Source organism: Linepithema humile, chromosome 1 (genome assembly GCF_040581485.1).
Source record: "Linepithema humile isolate Giens D197 chromosome 1, Lhum_UNIL_v1.0, whole genome shotgun sequence".
Taxonomy (NCBI): domain Eukaryota; kingdom Metazoa; phylum Arthropoda; class Insecta; order Hymenoptera; family Formicidae; genus Linepithema; species Linepithema humile.
The window spans coordinates 43,316,130-43,338,952 of record NC_090128.1 but is presented as its reverse complement, the minus strand read 5'-3'; the positions used below and the strand labels follow the sequence as shown (position 1 = coordinate 43,338,952).

The 22,823-nt window shown below is 34.8% G+C and overlaps 2 protein-coding genes across 2 annotated transcripts in view; both read left to right on the top strand.

Annotated features, from left to right (window-relative positions):
• Positions 1-7,773, top strand: part of LOC105676847 (uncharacterized) — a 159,594-nt gene extending 151,821 nt beyond the window's left edge. Inside the window, exons 17-22 of the mRNA XM_067348479.1 lie at positions 3,153-3,270; positions 3,760-3,933; positions 4,166-4,339; positions 4,459-4,700; positions 4,969-7,501; positions 7,617-7,773. Coding sequence (XP_067204580.1) covers positions 3,153-3,270; positions 3,760-3,933; positions 4,166-4,339; positions 4,459-4,700; positions 4,969-5,145 — 885 coding nt within the window. The 3' untranslated portion in view covers positions 5,146-7,501; positions 7,617-7,773. The remainder of the gene's footprint in view (positions 1-3,152; positions 3,271-3,759; positions 3,934-4,165; positions 4,340-4,458; positions 4,701-4,968; positions 7,502-7,616) is intronic.
• Positions 7,774-15,944: 8,171 nt separating this feature from the next.
• Ldh (Lactate dehydrogenase) lies at positions 15,945-20,255 on the top strand. The gene is made up of 5 exons (XM_012375033.2): positions 15,945-16,263; positions 17,458-17,586; positions 17,678-18,143; positions 18,654-18,895; positions 19,303-20,255. Exons 2-5 carry the CDS (start codon positions 17,461-17,463, stop codon positions 19,465-19,467), a joined length of 999 nt encoding a protein of 332 aa, XP_012230456.1. The 5' UTR covers positions 15,945-16,263; positions 17,458-17,460; the 3' UTR covers positions 19,468-20,255.
• Positions 20,256-22,823: the final 2,568 nt, after the last annotated feature.

Genomic DNA, 22,823 nt, shown 5'->3' with positions numbered 1-22,823 from the left:
TGGCCGATTGATGCGCAAGTGCGTAATCGATTCCTGCATTTGTATTTTGATTCACCAGACGATACGGTACTCGATACGTCAGTCTAAACGCGTCTACAATGATTCCGCGCGTGAATGAGACATAGCGTCGTATCCGCGTGGCTCGAGCACGTAATTCGTATTTGTTCGGGTGAATCAAAGGTATAACACTCCACGTTGGCGGATCTCGGGAGATACCCTCGAGTTGCATTCAACGAAGGCGACGGGGCTGAGGAATGCTTCGGCCGACGATGTGTAGGTCCCATGCGTGTGTATACGTACAGGTTTACGGGGGACGAGTCCTGAATGTAGGCTCGTTAGTGTGCCGGCTCAAAAAGGCTATTATGCAAATGATCCACGGAAGACCAGAAGAGGCAATTCGGCTGTAGGAAGGAGCAAGGCGGAACGCGGTGGTTGGAGGGAGATGGTAGGAAAAAGACGACGGAAGATGTAGAGAAGTGGGCCGTGCATCCTTTCGCTCGTTATCGGATCGTAACGCGAGCATTTACACGTCGACTATGCACCCCCGCAGGATAGTTAGCCGACTGATTTATGTTGGTAACTATGGAGAGAAATCGCGATTTATAACGGTTTGCTTGGAGTTCTCGCGAAATGTGTACACAAATGGAGCATTACTGTGTGATGCTAATTGATCCGAGGCTTTACAAGTCGTGCTTAAAAAAAATTTCCATAAATTTTATTTAACTGCATTTAATTATATTTTAACTAAATTTTTTGCGACTCAACAGACAAGCTGAATAACGTAACGATGGAAAATAAGAAAGATGGAAATAGAGGACAGACGAAACTGACTGCATTTTAAAACGAAATCCTATACTATCATTGTATTGTTTAGATAATTTCCGTCCGCTTCACGTGTCTGCTTCGTCAAGGGTGAAGTCACGAGGGAAAGGGGGGGGAGGGGGAGTTAAACTTGATAGAACATGTTGCGAACGGCGCCGTTACAAGGGTGCAACAATATCGGTTAAACCGTATGCTCGGTACATTCCAGTAGAAGGTAATAAACGTGGGCGACTAATTCTAGGTTTCAGTTTCTGTAAATTTACGAGGGCAAACAATGGTGTCTGTACGCGATGGGATGCGGAGGGCGTATCTGACGATAGACTCCTCGTTGAACGATGTACATACATCGAGAGAGAGAGAGAGTAAATAATATGTAGGAGGCTTCATCGCGCAAGTACAAAGGGGTCACGATGGTACCGAGAATAACTGGGAATATTAGAGACCTCGTTACCGCCGACGATAACAGCTTTTAAGGAAAATTACTCGCGTCACGCTAAATTAATGCCGTGGATTTCCTTCTAAGTCTCTTCGTGTCCGCGTTTTCGACAATGACAAATGACTTCCTCTCGCGCGACCGTTAGCATTTGTCGGGAACTGAAAATACACATCTTCCCGCTCAACGTTGGTCGTTTTAACTGCGACTCGAAATTTCGGTGGCGCTTGTCCGACATGATCACGAAGATGTCTCCTGATTGCCGGGAACGTCCGGCGGCGAGGAGGCTCAGAGAGAAGCGCGGAGAGAAGGAGCACGAAGAAGAGGAGCAAGAAGCGAAAGATACGGCCGAGTCGTGCTGTTGCACCTCGCGTCGTAACCTTGGCAGATCGCATCAACGAGATCATCGCGGAGAACAACTACGGCCTACCGTCCACCTTGCGAATCTACCCGTACCTAAGTTCCTCGCGACTACACGCGCGAGGCATCTTCCCTCTTCCTCTCGCACTCTTCGCTTCTCGTTCCGCTGCGACACGGCGCGCCGTGTCGGATAACCTGTATCAAGCTGCGCGAATTAAACCAAACAAAACCTTCAGCAAAGGATATGTCGTTCGCATATCTGCGGCGCCAGATCTGCGTCAATGTTCAACGCAACCGGTTGTGGAGAAATTGGCAGATTGAAAGAGCTCGCGTATTCAAGGGCGATTCAGTAAAAATGACAGTGACTGATGCTGAAAAGGACAGCGACAGATCTATTCGAGAGAAGTTCGGAAGCTCGCGATATTGTTGCACATATTTCGGAACTCACGCCTGACGAAACATGATAATTGAGCGGCGAACAATAACAGATTGGAAGCGTAAGGGCGTAATATAATTAACAAGCTATTTTCTAGTTAGCCGGGCGTTTGTCTTAACACGTGAAAGCATCATTTGTCAGAGAAAAATGCATCTGGTAAAGTGTATCTAATACAGGCCGTCTGTGCTGCCATTGCCACGAAAGCGCGTTTTGTATACGATACGACCCTAGGAGAATAGTATCCATTAACTTTTACGAGGTGATTTACATGATCGTCGAAATATCTCATTATACCGTAAATTAGCCCGCACAAATTAGAACTAGTCTTCGAGAACCACTCAAAGCTTAATGATCGGTCGTTCGAAAACGAATATAGATTACTGGTGGTCCCTTGCCTCTCTCGTTTGCCGCATCGTTTGCCACACTCTACAAGTCAAATAACGTTACCTTCGCCATATTCTCAGGTGTGTTAATAAAACTAAAACGTTCACGCGGAAACAAATAGAAAGCGCTTTATGAGGAAACCATGATTGCGGGAGAAAAATGAAGCAGAAGCAGGGGGTCGCAGAAGCATTCTTCGGGCTCGCCTGACATTCCATAACGAATGCGGTCGCGAGGGACCGCGGTTCCTCTTTTGAATCTTTTGACGGTTGCCGGTGGGGGACGGAAGGTGGACAGAAAAGGCGAGAAGAAGCCGTACCCATCTCATAATTATTCATGAATAAGTTATCGGCCTGCCTAAGACATGGTTTGTGTCACCAGTTATGGCAATAACGGCGGCCACGGCGATCGAAACCGGTGAAACCGGCGAGGCGCATCTTGCCCGAAAATGGCGCATCTTGATACCATTTCTCGATAAACATGATCGGACCTTAACGAGTTCTCGCATTAGGGGACTTTGCGAATGGCGCGATTAATCGCGCACTAGTCCGCTGTCTTAATGCGTTTCCCGGGAGGGCCCCGTTGCTCATTGCGTAACGATTTGTAGTGCGTAATAACGCTACCCGCCGGGCAACGACCGGTTACCACTAATTACTCTCCAGCTACACGCTGTCCGCCACCCTACGCCACCGTTCATCCCCCTTGTTCGGTTTTTCGCAGCGTCTTGCCTCCGAGCTCGTCCTCATAGACGTGAACGAGGATCTCGCCAAGGCGGAAGCAGAAGACATCAGCCACGCGGCGGCGTATCTCGGCAATCCGAGGATTATTGGTACCAAAGGTGAGACTTGATTTGAGGGGAGAGAAAAATGCCGAGATCGTCATCGCGAATAACGAGCAATTATCTCGAAACAACCGCGCTTTAACGTTCGGATAAGTACATCGCGCAATTACGATTAGTGATAAGGTCGCAGAAGGTGACGTACGTGCGCTTTACTGCCAGCATCGAAACATTTTAAGATGCTAATAAAAGTGAGATAAACCTTTCACCTCGCATCACACATCGATGACTGATGTGCGAACGCTGTGCACTTATAAATTAATTACTAATAAATGTTGATAAAGTAAAAGGATACTTCAATTTTTTTCATAAAACTGCAACTCTTAACAATAGAATTGGTGTCTTATTAAAAATTTCTTAAGATTTGAATGTTATTATAATTATTTTGAAGGTACATATTATGTTTATTGGGTATAATTATAGAAAGAAATAAGATCGATTATTTTGCGCTAAACGGTAAATCATCCAGCGTATGTTACGCTTCGATAGACTACGCTTGCGCCAGAGATGCCGCGGTATGCGTGATCACAGTTGGAAGCCAGTCGCAGGAGGATCAGCAATCAGCTGATTATCTAGAGCATAATCTGAAAATTTTCAAGGACATTATTCCGAACGTCTGCAAGTACGCACCGAACAGTGTTCTTCTCATTCTTTCGAAACCAGGTATGTCTTGTTATTATATTAAACGCGTTTACAGCAGTTGTATTCGTATTTTGATATTATCGATAGACTGGAGTGCATATTTTTTTTTCGACGAGTAGTAACAGATGTATTTCTATCAGAATATCTTATAACTTTTAAGCATGTTGTAATCAACAAGCTGGCATATGTTTTAATTAAACATTGTGCAAATATATGTAATACGATATTTGAATTGTTCGATTTTCTTATTTAGTCGACATCCTATCGTACGTTGCTATGAAACTGTCGGGATTTCCACCCAATCGTGTTATAGGACTAGGAACGTTTTTGGATAGTTGTAGATTTCAGTATTTCATCGCGCAGAAGCTCGGAATTTCGGCGAGTACGATTCAAGCGTTAATCATTGGCGAAAGCGGACCGACTTCTGGTAACTGATGTTAAAATATCGTAAATTCTAATAATAAAATAAAGATGCCGTGTTTATTTAATTTATTAAATTTGTCTTTTAACTTTTCTATTTGTATGCTTTATTTGAATATGTATTAGTGCCGGTTTGGTCCGCCGTTGCGGTAATGGGCATGCCTTTAAAGGACATAAATAAAGAAATCGGTACGAAATCGGATCCAGAATCCTGGAGTGATTTGCACACGAAAGTGATCGACACCGATAAAGAATTGATCAATAAAAAAGGCTATCACAGCTGGGCAGTCGGTATCTGTGCAGGCGAAATTGTCGACGCTATCGTGCGCAATACTTGCGCCTGTTTCACCGTTTCGACATTCATCAAGGTTCATTAATGAGACTTATTAATATTATTAAACTTTCGTTTAGCAGTGTCAATCATACGTTCTGTGAATTACACACACGCTTTGTAGCGTTTTATCCTGCTCATATTAATTTCATTGTTAATATTCTACTGCGTAATGAAAGATTGATAACACATATCAGCGGCACGCGTAAATATGTATTTAATTTGTTCCCGAATTTAAATGAAAAATATATTTTCGTGGATAATACAAGAATTTGTTTTTGTTAAAAATGTGAAATATATTTTAGGGTTGCCGACACGGACTAGAGAAAGATATCTTTATGTCACTACCATGTGTGGTAGGGAGAAACGGCGTACAGTCATTTATTCGTTTGTCGTATACGCCCAAGGAGCAAGAGTTGATGACGATATCTTGTCAAAGAATTTATGAGGCGCAGAAATCGATCCTCGACAAGATTGAATGAGCAAAAAGCGCAACTAAACTGTATATCGTATAATCTTATAACTACAATATTTCATTTAATCTAAAGTACTCTCAATATATTCTCAACAATTAATGAGAAATTTGTACTAATTTTATGTTCGAAAGAAGTAAAGTAGCCTAGAAATTTACATATATTTTTTTAATTTACTAATTATTCATTCCGTAAGTACGAAAAGAATTATCAACTACACCGTGGATTGTTTTATGTGCCGATTTTCATCAGTTAAAAAAATTTCGGACAGCGTAATGGTCCTGTGATAAAAAGAATTTTATCTCTTACTATATGACTTATCCAGTCAAGTCAGAAAATTAAAAAAGAGAAATCTGCATTTGTTTTACAGAATGGTTTGGTTTTGTTGCGCGATCTGATGAATAGGGAGCACTATAAATTGCGGGGCGTACTCTGAGAATTTCGGTCCCAATTTGCAAAGATTAATACGGACTACTCGTAATTAATTGCTTTGCGTATGGAGCAGTTAACCATCCCGCTAAAGGCGATCGAGATGATAAAACGATTGCTATTATAAATATAAAGAGAGGCGGTTTGGCGGTCCTAGTGGTCAGAGATACACCAATTTGTTACAAAATTCGCGTATGCCAATGTCACGTTTTTTATCTTTGTCATCCTTTACATTAATTAAGACGTTTGTTTGCCATCCGATGTTACATTGTCGGAGTAACGAGGTATCTTCAATGTGCATGAGATCGAGTGTATTAATTGGCGGCAAAATAATTGATCCGATAATTGTGAATATTTCAGATTATACAAGCTTCTCCTTACATAAAAGCGTTTCGTTATGTCTTCTTTTCTAAAGTAATATTTTTTGTAATTATATTGTGCTCTCTACATTCATTATATCCGAATATTTGAGTTAAGATTTACATAAGATACTAAATTAAGTATTTCGTTAAGATTTGCACTTCATGAATACAAATTGTGCATCTAAAATAATCTTTGGCTGTTAAATTGCCAGTTAAATTGCTTCAAAGTTAAGTGTATTGATAATTTTTTATGGCAGATGTAAAACCAGGCAGTAAACTTTATTTATTGAGCAGTTTAGCAATTAATTTTGTCATTTATAACAAAACGTTTGTTGTATGTATTTATGTGTAATATATATAGTGATATGAATAATAATTTTAAAATAAAGATTAAACATTTTTTCTGCTTCCTGGAATTTGGTAGATTAGACATCTTGTGCGCGGTTGGCAATGAAAGTGTTGATGAATTTTGTTAATTGATTTACGTAATTGTTTGGATATGATTGTAAACAGCGGGTATGTGAGGAATATTAGAAGATGTACCGATTTCTGTGAAATCATTAAATATTTAATATCAATATTAGCAGATTAATTTTTGTTTTAAAAATAGCTTGTTAAATTCATTAAAACTTTTTAAAAAATCTATTAAAAAATGAAGTATTAGATAAAATTGTTATTACATATCTATAACTTTGTTATAATACTGATATTGTATTATCATCAATAATTTGTTAAGAAACCGAAAAAAATAGTTTTATAATTAATTTTTAAAACTACATATTTCTATTTTTTTTTAATATAAAGAATATAAAAATAAAATACTTTTTTTTAAATATAGAAAGTATAAAAATAAAATAAAGGAAAATAGGCGCTATCATATATTTCAATATTAAAGTTGATTGTGATAAATTTTTAGTACAATTTTTTAGTAGGAAATGTAACACTACTATCAACATTAATGCATGCTATGTGAAAAGAAGAACATTATAATATAATTCTTTATAGAATATAAACTACATAATTTTCATCTTTAAAATATAATAAAATTAAAAATTTTAAATATTAACGATATATTCTTCAAGGACAGCTTCTTCTTTAATAATGATTCTTTTTATGTATTTAAAAATCTACATTGGCGAGTTGTTTGAGTTTGAAATACCAAGAAAAAAGTTTGCGTAATCGTAGTTTGCGCAATCAGAAAGGATTATAAATAGCGGATACATCGGGAGAATCTAACAGAACGTAATAAGATCTGATAGACTGTTGATTCCTAGCCACGAGGATAACGCATCAAATTTATTACCGATCTGATTAACATTTACTAAAATTTAAATATTAAAAATGAAATATTTTGCACAAATATTGTCTATAACCGTGTTGATAATGATTATTTTATCGTTAACGATTTGTCAGAAAAATGCCAGTGAAGATTTTCCAACATCAACGACTCGTTATAATTATGCTGTTCCTGCTTATTTCATAACCGTACCACAAAGAGAGCAGGAATGCCCGGAAAATCAACGAAGGAATCAACATGGAATATGTCGATCAGTGGTTTAACCTTATTCATAAAGGTAATTATATTTTTGTTATTTTTACATCTAATGATTAATTACTAAGAATGAAAATAGTATGATGATAAAATAAAAAATATTTCGAGTTTTTTAATAATAAAATCTATTTTTTAAGAGCGATGGAATTATATTCATCAGATGATTACTAAGACAAGAATGCAATTGAAGATATAAGGATAAATTACCAGAATATTATATGTGTTAACTTTGTTTTTATCTCAACAAATGTTTCTGAAAATTAATATAAAAATAAATTTACTTTATACAACGTATTTTTTCATCATATTTATTTTTTATAGAATTATATTCCTAGTTAACGTTAGTTTTGTTATGTGACAATTATATAATTATTCTTGCTTGTTATCATCATGTACTTGTTCTTGCAAAGAACGTTAAAAATATCTTTATATTTTTATATTATGGTTACATTTTTATTATTTATTAAGTGTATATTTTTTATCCTGTTACAATGCATTATCTTCATTAAAAACTAAAATTTAATTTTATTATCTATTATTTAGTTCAAAATTTTATACTCTTGTCGGCAGCGTGTTAATGAAAGAAAATTGTTTGTGTTTGCACCGCAACCATTATACTGAAATGTTTCGCATTTTCTAGTAATCCTGTTATATCCGTAACATAAATTATTTTCATTGCAACTCTCATCTCTTGTATATAAAGGAAATCTGCAACCTGCGGAGTAGGTAAAAATTACATTAAATTATTTATATAAAATCTTAAATCTTTTGATACAATTGATTTTTTTATATTTATTAAACTAAATTAAATGATTTTAATTTCTTCTATGTAGTTATATATGTATATTATATATTTTAGTAATTCTAGTTTAGTAATAACTCTTTCTAATTATTAAGACTATATAGATTTTGAGCGAATGAATACATATTATTAATCTATTTTACTACATTATTATATCGATATCTAATCGATAAACTATATATATCAGAAAATTCAAAATATTTACTATTCAGACTTATGTACTTAAGCTAATTGTAGTTAATAATATCACAAGAATAACATGTAAATTGTATTAGTATTTAAATTATTTATAGCAAATTTTAAAATTCTTAAATATTTGTATTTTGACACAAATTATTTGTTTTAAATGTAAAAAGTATGCTTACTCTCTGGCTAAGTTCTCATACATCAATACATTGATGATGACAAGTGTCAATAATAAGTTTCTTTTAAGGCTCATCTTGGCTGAATGTAATGTTCTTCAGTAAAATTAAGATTTTTGGTAAAATTTGGTAACAATAATTGTATTGTGCAAATTATATATTAATTTAATATTGAATGTTCTCTGGACAATGTGTTTTCTTTATATACGTTGTGATATATGCGCAAGAGAAGGGATTATTATTAAAATAAGCATTTTATCAAGAAATTTTAATTCCTTGTACATAAATCTTAAATCTTTGCTTATCTTTAATATAAACATAAAAAAGGCATATGCTAATTATATATTATGAAGTCATGGAATATAATACGAGCTATTTTTTTAAGTTAAAATAATAATTCAGGGACAGAGCGCTTAAATGTAAATTTTTAAAAATATAACTGGCAGCAAGTATTTCTTAGAGATACGCGTAAACGACAGTTCACGAATATAATAAATCGGTCAAGATACAATGCAACTGTCAAAATATTAAGCGCAGATGGAATGGACTTGATGCAGCGCTTGAATTCTACCATAATTATAGCTATAATGAACTTACGAGTTAATTGCTACCTTGTTCGAATATCGCAGCGTGCAAAAGAAAGTACAAATTATTGTTCTGCCGGCATTCTTACCCGTATGCTTACAATTAGTGTTAATTATGGCTATTAAACACGGAGTTTTATGTGTCTCAATAAAAAGAGAACATTCAAGTATAATATAAATATAAAATGACAATCTATTTTATCACAATAGCTATTAAACGTGCGAAGAGAATACGGGCCTTCGTCCTTGTGTCACAAAATGCGCGCGCCCGCATCGCGTAAAAAGATGTATGATATTCGAACACCAGTCCGAAAACGCATCTGCACGATTGAAAATTCATATCTCGAGTGGTTTATAGGAACGGAAAGTGGGAGGATCCGGAGGACATCGCTCAACGAACAGGACGGCGCGGTAGGTACTACTAATTACTTGCACTTTTTATTCCGGGCGGATATAATGCCTTCGAAACGGCTTCGGAGCGAGGAGGTCATCAATAAAAAAAAGGTGAAGTAAAAAGGAGACACTGCCGCGCGAGAAAGATCGGTGGAAGGATATGTAAAAGGGATAAGGCGGAGGGTGGTTGGAGCGCATTATTCAAAGCTTTAAAGCCATCAGCAATGCGGCACATATGTATGCGAGGGCCTCCGAACCGCGCGTACACGCTCGTAAAATCGCCATCGCGCAGGAGGCAGGTCGGAGTCCTGATTGAGTTACGATTTAATTAGTCCGCGCGGCCAATCAGTAATTAAGATATCCGCTAATCAACGGGCACGGCCTCTCTTCGATTCCCCTTTCTTCTCTGTGAATACGTCGTTGAAGAACTTTTATCACCCTCTCTCTCCTTTCTTCGAAATATTGCTTATGTCCTTTTTACTTGCTACATTTCGCTATTAAGTTTGAAGAATTGCCGTACGTTAATATGTTGCAGTCATTTTCAGTGTGAGACGTTTGAGGTAAAAAAATATATTTAATTTAATTAGTTACTTTTATGTATCGATTTCTCGAAGCAGAAAGTTTAGTGCATTGCATGCATTTCACATATTTATATATTTAGTTTCTTCATTCATTGTATATTATTTATTCTTTTATCAAGATCATGTCTGTTCTATGTATAACACTCGGCTTCTTTTCTCAAGGAGAAAAATACTGAACGATCCCGGCATCTGTTGGAAGCACAATGAACACAGGATTGAAGACACTTGATAAACGGGCTTTGTTCAACTGCCTTTTTATAAACCTGTTTATCAAGTATATATTGATTGTAATTAATAACTACCGCGATTATAATCGGTTAATTGTTGAGGAAAGATTAATGGCGTGAAATCACGCCACTACTTGAGTAGATTGTCTGAAACCGATTCCTGCATATTAGTGCATGCACATTTTCATATGATAAAATTTTTAGCAAGAAAATAATAGTATATTTCCTCGCGCAAAAAAATATTCCAACAAAAAATTTATCACTACGGATGGCAGAATTAAAAATTAAAACAAACAAGCCAAACTGCAGTCAAGTACAATTAAAACCAATTATTAACTGTAGAGTTATTCAATGACACTTTAAGTTCAACGCACTATGTAAATCAATAAACTGTAATATTTCCGTAGTGTCTTCCTTCTTATAGTTAGTGTCTTCCTTTATCATTCGCGAGAGATATGCATGCTAATCGAATCCAGACATATCTGTAGATGTAATTTAATCTGACTGCGATGAATGTGTATATGCGATTTGAACGTGATTGCAATCTCTTAATGTGATACGTGACTACGCAATGAAATTCTGTTTCATCTCGAATTTATCTGACCATCCATCGATGGAAGACTGCTATTATAGAATTTTTTTTAACATATTTTCCAGAAAGATAAGAAATCATTTTTAGTCAATCTAAATATATAATATAAAACGGCAATAATTAATAGAACGGAAACAAGTAAATCATAACTCAATCTTTTTTTAGAAACAAGAATTTTATTTTATTTTTTAGATATTGTGACAATGTTCTTTAGACAATTTCTATTAAATTATGAAAGAAAAAAGATTTTCGATTAATATTGTAATTGATCTATCTTCTTAGAGTTCCGGTTAAAGGTCGGGATATCAATAGTAAAAGTAGGGATAATAGTCTTGGCACATACACACGGCGAAGCGACTAGGATAATTTCACTGCTACGAACAGGCCCGCATCGACATCGAGGCCTGATTTATAACAGGATCCTGGATTGCCGGTTAGATTCTACCTTACCGTCAACAGTAAGGCTACGGATAGGACCCGGACACGCGGTGAGATCCACCTTGATCCACGGCAGATTCGAGATTGCCTCGGCGATTATGCCCCGATTCGTGATTTACGGGCGAACGAAGCCGTCCGTGGATGTATCGCCACTTATTTATAGTTACGGGGAATCACTTATTGCAACCCGTTCGTTTACTTTCTCTTCTTTCTCTCTCCCTTTACTGGATCCTTTTTCTCTGACCCTCTTCATCGTCCGCACGCGTGAGTACGCTTTTAACGCTCGACGCCGGAGACGACCACCCGCAGTATCGAGTATGGGAATGCGACTGCGGACAAGCATCGTGCAATTTCGCGCACTGTGCAGTTTCGAAAACTCCACATTATCGCATGCATTATCACGTGAATGAAAATTTGCATGTCTATAATCATGTCAGGAATTCAACTGAAATTATCGATATCTTGGAAACTTATCATAACGTAATTTCTTTTATAATCGAGAATAATTGTCGCCTTATTAATCGAATCAGCTTATCAATATTTGTAGTAGAATAAAATTTACAAATTTAACAAAATTATCAAGTAATATCAATTGAATTTTGTCCAAAGAAAGGTTTATTTATTTTTTGCGCACTGATTCACTGACATTACGTAAATTAAATTAGTGGGCATGTCGTAAATAATGACAGTATTATTTTCCAGGAACATTGAACCTTTCTCGAAATTTTATGTCACAATTACATGTCTCGCAATGCCGTATACTTTTTAATTTCCTCAAAATCGTAAGCGAGCAAAACGATTTGCGCGAGATATTCAGACAGTTTCATTCTTTTTAATGTGAAATAATGCCAGCATACATACATCTGACCGTGAGCGGTGCCTCGCGAAGATGAGCGCACTTTTTTATGAGCTATAATTTACAATCAAAAAGAGGGCCGAAATAATCCGACGTACAAACGTAACTTGGCTGCGCCGAATGCGTGTATATACATCTTATAAGGCAGCCACTAACGAATGCACACGTATTATATCGCTGTAATTACCATATCAAGGTCTCGTTGCTGATCCCTAACACCATCTTAATTGCTACGTTCGACAATTTATTAAATTGCTCTATTATGAAGCCTGTCTTTCTCTCCCATTCTTCCGTCTTCGTCCACTCGAAGTTTTAAAGATATCCCGTTCCTCTTGACGCGATCCCGTCGACTACGTGGCAGATCGTGTGAGCACTTTGTGCAGATTGTTTATGGAGATCGCAGCAGGATGTTGCAATGTGGTTTTTTCCGCATATTTTAGAAGGTGATTTCTATGCGAATAATTGCGCCGATTTATATGTATAGTGCCCGCGTGACGGTCGCTTTTTGGAGATTACGATGCACTTCGGCATCGCAGATTAATGTTGGATTCATTAGGCGGCAGGAAACGAGGGCACATGTGCGCGTATGTGTGCACAGAATTAAGAAGCACTGAGCCAACAAGAAATCGTGATGATTGAGAATTACAGCGACTGATCTTCGCGAAATTCCCTTCCGACAAAGTATCTCCGTTGCGTTTGATAGCGATTATAATAAAATGTATTTTATATATCCGATGATGTTCAGAGAGCTTCTATATTTCATCTTTTATTGAATCAAGATGTTCGATGTACACGCGAATAGTGCAAGTATAAAATTAGTAATGAAATTAGAATATCAAGAGTTCACAATCTTGGTAAATATCCAATCAAAATCCAAGATTAAAATTAGATACATATGCATATATTCATGACTTAGATATTGCACTTACACATTGAAGTAATATATCACATTTGATTTAATCTCATTAACATGCAGTTTCGATGAACTCATTAAGCCGTTATCATGTTCTGTTTAAGTCGTATAATTATTCGAATTTTAAAGATATAACAAAATTTATTATTTATATTGTAGGAGTAGGATTTGAATCGCCCTCTAGCTACCGAAAAATCTTACTCCCTACTCCTTGTCTCACCGTGAGAGACCGGCGATACCGAGAATTCGGATGACGATTCCGAGCAGTCGAAATCGAGACATTGTACAAATAAGAAGCTAAAATAAAGAATTGATCGAAGCACGGTATAGTTTCTTGACGCCTGTCTGTTAAAGTTAAAAGAGAATTGATAAATCGGAGAAGCCTCATTGTAAATAGGCAACCTGACAGATCGTGAATCGGAATTGACTCGCGAGTTGAATATTCGTAAAAGACGCCCTACAATATCATTAATACCGTATCAGGAAGAGGGAGAAAGAGAGGGGAAACGAGGTGTGGACAGCGAGAAGAGGGAAGGAGGAAAGAGAATGACCCTATGACCCTAGTTACACGTTAGTTTTATTGTCACGCAACAATTCACGCTCAGACGTGCGTGAGCGATCGCTAGAAGATGTTTATCGCTGCTAAATTCGTCATACGCGCAAATGGCAGATATTAGCGCGTCCATTAAAATGATACAAGAGCTGCATTATTGCAGCGATAATGTCGTTTGTACCACCCAACGCTAACGTCCGTGGTCTCCGACGGTCCTACGGTCTCTTTCTCTTTATCGAAGGCAGATCCCCGGGGGTGGCAGCGACGACGAAGCAGGCTACCTGCTTCGCAGAAGTGATAAACATAACGTGCGCAGGTGAGGCAAAAACGGTCACGGTGCTTCGCTTGTATGCACACACCCGGTTGCCTCTGGTGCGCGCATTTATACGGTTATGCTAATTCAACGACGTCCACTCTTCCGAGCTCTCAGGTTTGTAATTATGTGTGCCATCTTCATATAGGCACCGCGGTCGTATCGCTCAATGACACTGCCACGAGCATACCGCTCAGCCATTTCAACCTTCAGCCTCCGTAGAGAAACGAGACATGCAATTCGTCAAGTTTTTGTATATTCGACGTGTATTCTATATTGAAGTGTCTGCGCTGCAATATTCAGTAATTGGATTCGGATTGGTGAACGTTGGTGCAGAAAAGACCTTGAAACATAGCTTCTGGTGAAATAATGTTCAAAGACTTTGATTAAAACTGTATTAAAATATTTTTCTGGAATTGTTAATAATGTTATCGCACAAAAAAATTATTCATGAAATATAACTATGAAAAATGTGATAACAGCCTTAGAGACTTTCCTCTGCTCAACTTAGAAATATCAAAAAATTAATTGTGTATAAATATAATAAAATGAGAGTCTTTAATTAATTTATTAATTTAAAAGTTTATTCCATGTACTTTAGAATATTAATTAATATTGAATGTTATATGATTATTTAATATTCTCTATTACAAATTTTACTTCAATATTAATTGCGATAAAAATAATTTTCTGAATAAATTAAAATTCGATAATAGTTTATTTATAAATTAATGAATTTTGGCAGGAAGTTTGATATGTCACGCGATTCAACCCGCATGTTTTGTGTAACAAAATTGGATGAATGCGTACGTGCGTTTACTCACGTTTCCTGCTAGGTATAAACGGTTATAACCGTTTCGAAATGGGGAGCAGGTACATATGAGAATGAAAGAAAAAGAGAACACAAATAGAGCATAAAGGAAAGAAGACCAACCGCTCAAACACAAAGCAACATTGTATAAACTTCGAAAGAAATCAATAATCTATTCTCAGGTAACATCGTGCCACGTTGCGAGCATGTGACGAAAATTGCATCAGAGCGTATGCAACTGGTCGAGCTAGTGATTCATCTCAACTGCCTGTGGCCACAGAAATTATCGTTATCCGTTATTCCAACAAATAGATTCCTTATCGGCAGCATAATCTTCTACAAACTGTAACCTTATACCATACCTCCCAAATTATTATATAATTTATAAATTTTGCTTTATTAATCACCTCAGATATCGATTATGTCATGTACAGGTTGTTATAAAATGTTTACATAATTTTTCGACGCGTTAATTTTTATTAATAAAAATTCAGTAAAATATCAACTTCAAAATTTAATAAACTTAACATTGTTTCCAACTATAAAATTAAATTCCACATTAAGTTTTAATTTTAAATAATTATTTTAGCTTTCTTGAAAATGTTTCTTTTTTTGCTAACCAGAATTGATAGTTAATGTAAAAAAATTAAGTTAAAAATAGTGGTTTTTAATAAAAATTATAAAAAATATTTTTCTAAATACTTTTGAATTGAATGTTTGATTTGAATATTTTTTTTTACATTTGCGGATGTCGAGACAGATTTAACTACACCAGTTGTAGCTCATAAAGTTTTTGCACTATAAAATACGGGAGTTACGACTTACGATATTGCTTCCAGAAATATACCTGCCCCACTCTTCGACATCTTCACAGCATCTCGTTGCTAAACTCTCGGGAGATACAAAAGGAGAAAATTTCTTTGAACTCGATCGATGATGAGTAACGTCACCGTACGTGTACGTGTAGGTTGCATCACTTTACGCACGCGCAACGTTATGTTTCCTTCTTCGAAACCGCGCTACGTGCTCCGAAGCATTCACGATTGTACTTACTACGATATTCGAATTAAAATCCGCGTGATACTTTGAGAAAGTCTACTGAGAAAACTTCGTAAAGTCGGTCGTTATTTTTTTATTTAAAAATTTTTTGAACTGCAGTGACCGTCAGGATTTCGCATATTTCGTCATACTTGTCGTTTGCAGACCACATAAAAAAGTGGGGGCAAGGTCACCTTAGTAAAGCCACATCCCTGAACTGTCAGTTCAGTCAGTTAGTAGTATAGCGGAGTACCAGTTGTAACGTTCTCAGTCCATGTTCGACAGTGTCGAGAAATAGTATTGTCAAGGGAATACATTGAGGTCAGCTCTTTTTTAATACATTTTTTTTCAAATTACAATGTTTGAATTAAATTGTTATAATACATGATAGTGCTTAGAAAAATTAAAATTTGATTTAAAATTTGTTTTATGTTTAGTTTCATCATGAAACTATCGTGAAATTTAAATAAATTTAAGATTGTTTTGTAAGAAATCAATTTTAACTCTTTATGTTATCATATTTAATCGTCTTTGAAGCAGTTTGTTAATATTTAAAAATATTGATAACATAATACTTAGTTAAAATTAATGTTATGCTTTATTTATTTGGTTAGCTGCTCGTTATCAGCTGGCTGCTTATTATCTTTGATAAAACGTCGGTAGAGTGCCGATGTTATATTATCGTGTATGTTACAAGATACGTGCCGTTACTAGTATATTATAATTTATCGTTCTCTGCCTTCTCATAGAAAATGTAGCGAGTTTAATAATACCGGACGTTGTATGAGTTGCTCATCGATTATATCTCGCCGGTCAAGCACTATCGGCGATCTATGATTAACGAGCAGTCCGCGATCCCTGCGAACTGATCTATAATTAAATTGCAATGTGCTTCACTGTCCGCGCTTTTCCGCTTTCTGATTCACACGTTTGCACTTTGTCTAATAAAGAGGAAATGCCGGTGTCTCAAGGTTTGATACACGTGCTTGCCGGTTATACCTCTACTGCCATCTGACAATCGCATGCACCATTCGTTGCATTCGAGCAGATGCAGCAAGCGCAGTAGAATTTGTATGATATATCTTACGCTGTATCATTCGAAACGGCATTTCTTGACGCGGCCTTCTAAAATAAGACACGCTAGGCTCTTGAACTCGTGTTAACGACCTCAGTTTGGATTTAATTGAACGGAATAGACGAAGAGAGTCAATTATTGTTAGAAGAAATCTTTTGAAATGATCAAGTTTCTTTCACGGACATGCGCGTCTTCAGTACTACGTGACTTTTTTGACCTTCATATCAATCCTCATAGTCCTCCTTCATATTAGCTCTCCTAGTATCCACTTAAATATTACACATATCAATTTAAATCAGGTTTTGACTTTTCGTAATTTATAAATATAAAAAAATATAAGGAGTAGTAAAAATAATATTAAACAAAAAAATATTAATAAATTTACATTTTTAATTGATATAATTAAATTATATTATTAAATTATTTTTATAATTTTACAGAAAATGGCAACATTGAAAGATCAGCTTTTAACTACTGTGTCGGAGCCTGTCTCGACTAGTAGAAATAAAATTTCAATAGTCGGTGTCGGTCAAGTTGGAATGGCCTGTGCTTTTAGTATTTTGACAAACGTAAGTTAATAATGCGATAATTAACAATAATCAATGTTGTATTACATTCATATAAAAAATCATATTATTCAATAAATTATTGTCATTGTAGCATGTCTCGAGCGAGGTGGCATTAATTGACGTAATGGCGGACAAATTAAAAGGAGAGATGTTGGATTTGCAACACGGCAGTGCGTTTCTGAAAAACGCAAGAGTTAACGCTAGTACAAACTACGCTGTGACTGCGAATTCAAGTCTTTGCATCGTGACGGCTGGCGCTCGTCAGCGCGAAGGTGAAACCAGATTGAATCTGGTTCAACGTAACACTGATATTTTCAAAGGCATTATTCCTAAATTAGTCAAATATAGTCCGAACACGATACTTCTCATCGTTTCTAACCCGGTGGATATCTTAACATATGTGGCATGGAAACTTTCTGGCTTGCCAAAGAACAGAGTTATTGGCAGCGGTACGAATCTGGACTCTGCCCGCTTCCGCTTTTTGTTATCGCAAAAACTTAAAGTCGCACCTACATCTTGCCACAGCTGGATTATCGGAGAACACGGTGACACTAGCGGTAGGTAAAGCGCTTAAAATAGCAAATTTTCCGCAATTGAATAAAAGATATGGTGAATAATCAATTCAGCGGCTGAGCAGACATTACCAAATAGTAGTAACAGACTGTGGGCTGTACGCTCTAGGCGTAATAGCAATAAGGATCGCATAGCAACAAAAAATAATAATAAATACAACGCGTATTACTCCTACTGTCGCCACACCTTATTATTTTTCGTTGCCATGCGATCTACATTGCTGTTACGCCTAGAGCGTACAGACCACGGTCTAACCGCGTGCAACGCGCGATTATTCGTCAATCCTTTTTAATTAATATTTCAATTATTATTACGGAAATTGCAAAACGGTAAAGGACTTTTCTATTCAGTTTACCGCACTCTACCCGTACACGAACGTTGGCACGGACATTATGAAACACCCTGTATATGTAATGTCATTGTAATAATTAAACAAATGTATGCTTATTTTTTTTACGTCTATAATAATTGTAAAATTTGTTTCTATTTATCAGTGCCTGTGTGGTCTGGAGTTAATGTTGCCGGAGTACGTTTTCGTGATTTGAACGAACACGTGGGAACCGATAAAGACAAAGAACATTGGGACGAGTTGCATAAGCTGGTAATCCAAAGTGCATATGAGGTAATTAAACTTAAAGGATATACCTCGTGGGCTATCGGCCTCAGCGTGTCGCACCTCGCGTCAGCGATACTGAGAAATTCCAATCAAGTGCATGCTGTATCCACGCTGGTTACCGTAAGTTAACATTGTAGATTTCCATTTCAACACAATTTATACTTCTATATTAATTTACAATAACTTATTGAAATAATTATTTTTAAATTTTAGTTTTTATATTTTATTCAGTATAGAAATGTTTTATGATTATCAATTATTTTATTTTTATATTGTGATTATTTTTTTTAACTATTAAATTGCAGCTTATAGTAACAATTTTTAGTTATAGTTTAATTATATTTCATATCTTTAAAGATTTTAGTAATGAATGAAAACATATTTATGCATTAATTATACATTAATTTTATTATACGTATATATGTGTTTATTTTAATGATATTAATTACATATTAATTTCTAATTAAAATATATTATATTATTGTTAAAAGTTTGGTTATCTAGAAAACAAATTCAATAAATTTTAGGGTCATCACGGAATTAACGAGGAAGTGTTTTTATCATTACCTTGCGCGCTGGGTGAAGATGGCGTTACTCATATCGTTCAGCAGAAGTTAATGGATGATGAATTAGCATTGCTGCATAAATCGTCAGCAATGATGCACGAAGTGCAAAGAGATCTTAAATTCTAGGATTCTATTATTTTCATTTTTACTCTTTATTTCATTTCATTTGCATGTGTTTTTAGTGCTGCTTCATATGTAACTTTATGTATCAGATAATGCCAGTATTATATGCAAGTTTACTTAATTTTTACAGATAATTCTAGTTTTAATTGTTTTAATCTACATATATTCTTTGTGCAGTATATGGAAAAGTTAAAAATGTGAAATATTTATTTTTAGCCATTGCAATTTTTATTTTATTAGAAATATTTCTCATTTTTATTATTTTAATATTATCACGCGATATTGCAACTATATTAATCTCGACTTAATAAATTGTCATTTAACTGCCAGTACATATAATTAGCCATCTTTAAAGTATCTTTATATCAAAAGTGTTAAATGTAATTTTGATAGAACTTGCGCGAGAAAATAACGAAAATTCATATTTATTATAAAACATCATGTTTTTAATTTATCCATATTGCAATATTCTGTATTAATCGTGCACTTTATAAGTAGTGTAACTTATTTTTTGAAGAATATTGAATGTTTCTATTAACACTTTTGCGTTCACGTATTTTTACATTTATACTTTGATATAAGTCAGGAGCCGGTCACGTAATTTTATGTTAACTGTTTTTTGCATTATTGTATTAGGTCGTGTAATATGTGAATTAAATGGATTTTATATCAGTTCAATATAATAGAGCTGCTCCAAGCGTTGAGCAGAGCCGAATATATAACAATAGTGAAAGTTAATAATATTTATACATATTTATATACATGTTTATAAAAACACTATTTATACAAAACACGTGTTTTACCATTACATAATTCAAGTAAATATTTGTGTGTACTTCGCGATAGACAACCGATCGATAATAATAAACAAAATTGTCAACGCAAACGTTGTGATGACAATACTAATCAGTGATGCAAACTCGAGCCGGCCAGCACCAGGGCTCCTGGTGCGCACACATACGTGTGACGTAACCAATTCTCGCTTGTGTGCATACTTCCCCTACCACGGAGCCCTGGTGCTGGCCGGCTCGAGTTTGCATCATTGATACTAATCAATAATAAACAAAATCATCAACGCGTATTTCAGGACAGATAAATCGATCGATAACCGTCGGATGGCAACGAAAAAAGGCTTCAAAAGTCAATAACATGCTTTTTTTTAAGATAGGACTAGAACAATACAAGCGCGCGCGTAGCGCGCGCACTTATTGCTATAATTTAATAATTATAAAATCTAAATATTTTAATAAACATTTTTTTTTTTTTAAATAACCGTCAAAATAACCTTCGCTTTCAAACTATCAAACTGTCAGAATAATCGCGATAACCAATCAGCGTCGCGGAAAAGCGTCAACAATACTTTCGATACATTCGAGTATTGATCTTTCATGCCTTTTTTAAGACTAGAACAATACAAGCGCGCGCTACGCGCGCGCACTTATTATTATAATTTAATAATTATAAAATCTAAATATTTAAAAAAAATTTTTTTAATTTTAAATAACCGCCAAAATAACTTTTGCTCTCAAACTATCAAACTGCCAGAATAATCAAGATAACAATCAGCGTCGCAAAAAAAGCGTCAACAATACTTTCGATACATTTGAGTATCGATTTTTCATGCCTTTTTTAAGAGTGGATTCAAGTAAATAATTTTTTTGATTCCAAGTAAATATTCACTTGAATCAAGTAAATATTTTTTTTATTCAAGTAAATAAATTTTTATATTTAAGTAAATATTTATTAGAATCAAATAAATATTTATTAGACTCAAGTAAATATTTATTAGAATCAAGTGAATATTTTTTTGATTTCAGTAAATATTTTTTTGATTCAAATAAATAATTTTTTTTTATATATAATTTTTTGTATTCAAGTAAATATTTATTAGAAATTACCAAATATTTAGTAATTAAGACGAAGTGATTTAATCATTATTACCAAATATTTGGTAATTAGGACGAAGTAATTTAGTAATTATTACCAAATATTTGGTAATTAGGAGGAAATGATTTAGTAATTATAAAATTATGGTTGGATCTACCACAATGATTATGGTCGATCCAACTAAAAAATTATGGTTGGATCTACCAGAATGGATTATGGTCGATCCAACTATAAAATTATGGTTGGATCTACCACAATGGATTATGGTCGATCCAACTATAAAATTATGGTTGGATCTACCACAATGGATTATGGTCGATCCAACTATAAAATTATGGTTGAATCTAACACAATAGATTATGTTATTATAAATCATTTCGACCTAATTACCAAATATTTGGTAATGGGAACTAAATTATTTTGTCCTAATTACCAAATATTTAATAATGGAAACTAAATAATTTTGTATTAATTACCAAATATTTGGTAATGAGAACTAAATTATTCCGTTCTAAGTACCAAATATTTGGTAATGGGAACTTAAAGAATTTCGTTCTCATTACCAAATATTTGGTAATGGGAACTTAAGGAATTTCGTTCTCATTACCAAATATTTGGTAATGTAAACTTAAAGAATTTCGTCCTCATTACCAAATATTTGGTAATGGGAACTTAAAGAATTTCGTCCTCATTACCAAATATTTGGTAATGGAAACTAAAAAATTTCGTCTTTATTACCAAATATTTGGTAATGGGAACTTAAAGAATTTCGTTTTCATTACCAAATATTTGGTAATGGGAACTAAAAAATTTCGTCCACATTACCAAATATTTGGTAATACGAACTTAAAGAATTTTGTTTTCATTACCAAATATTTGGTAATACGAACTTAAAGAATTTTGTCTTTATTACCAAATATTTGGTAATGGGAACTTAAAGAATTTCGTCCTCATTACCAAATATTTGGTAATGGGAACTTAAAGAATTTCGTCCTCATTACCAAATATTTGGTAATGGGAACTAAAAAATTTCGTCCTCATTACCAAATATTTGGTAATGCAAACTTAAAAAATCTCGTCCTCATTACCAAATATTTGGTAATGGGAACTTAAAGAATTTCGTCCTCTTTACCAAATATTTGGTAACGGGAACTTAAAGAATTTTGTCCTCATTACCAAATATTTGGTAATGGGAACTAAAAAATTTCGTCTTTATTACCAAATATTTGGTAATGGGAACTTAAAGAATTTCGTTTTTATTACCAAATATTTGGTAATGGAAACTAAAAAATTTTGTCCACATTACCAAATATTTGGTAATACGAACTTAAAGAATTTTGTCTTCATTACCAAATATTTGGTAATACGAACTTAAAGAATTTTGTCTTTATTACATAATATTTGGTAATGGGAACTTAAAGAATTTCGTCCTCATTACCAAATATTTGGTAATGGGAACTTAAAGAATTTCG

Excerpts from the sequence above, each read along its gene's own strand:
- Ldh (XM_012375033.2), top strand. The coding sequence starts at position 17,461 with ATGGCAACATTGAAAGATCAGCTTTTAACTACTGTGTCGGAGCCTGTC. Across the intron at positions 17,587-17,677 it reads CTTTTAGTATTTTGACAAAC|CATGTCTCGAGCGAGGTGGC; the intron begins GTAAGTTAATAA and ends TTGTCATTGTAG. Across the intron at positions 18,896-19,302 it reads CTGTATCCACGCTGGTTACC|GGTCATCACGGAATTAACGA; the intron begins GTAAGTTAACAT and ends AATAAATTTTAG.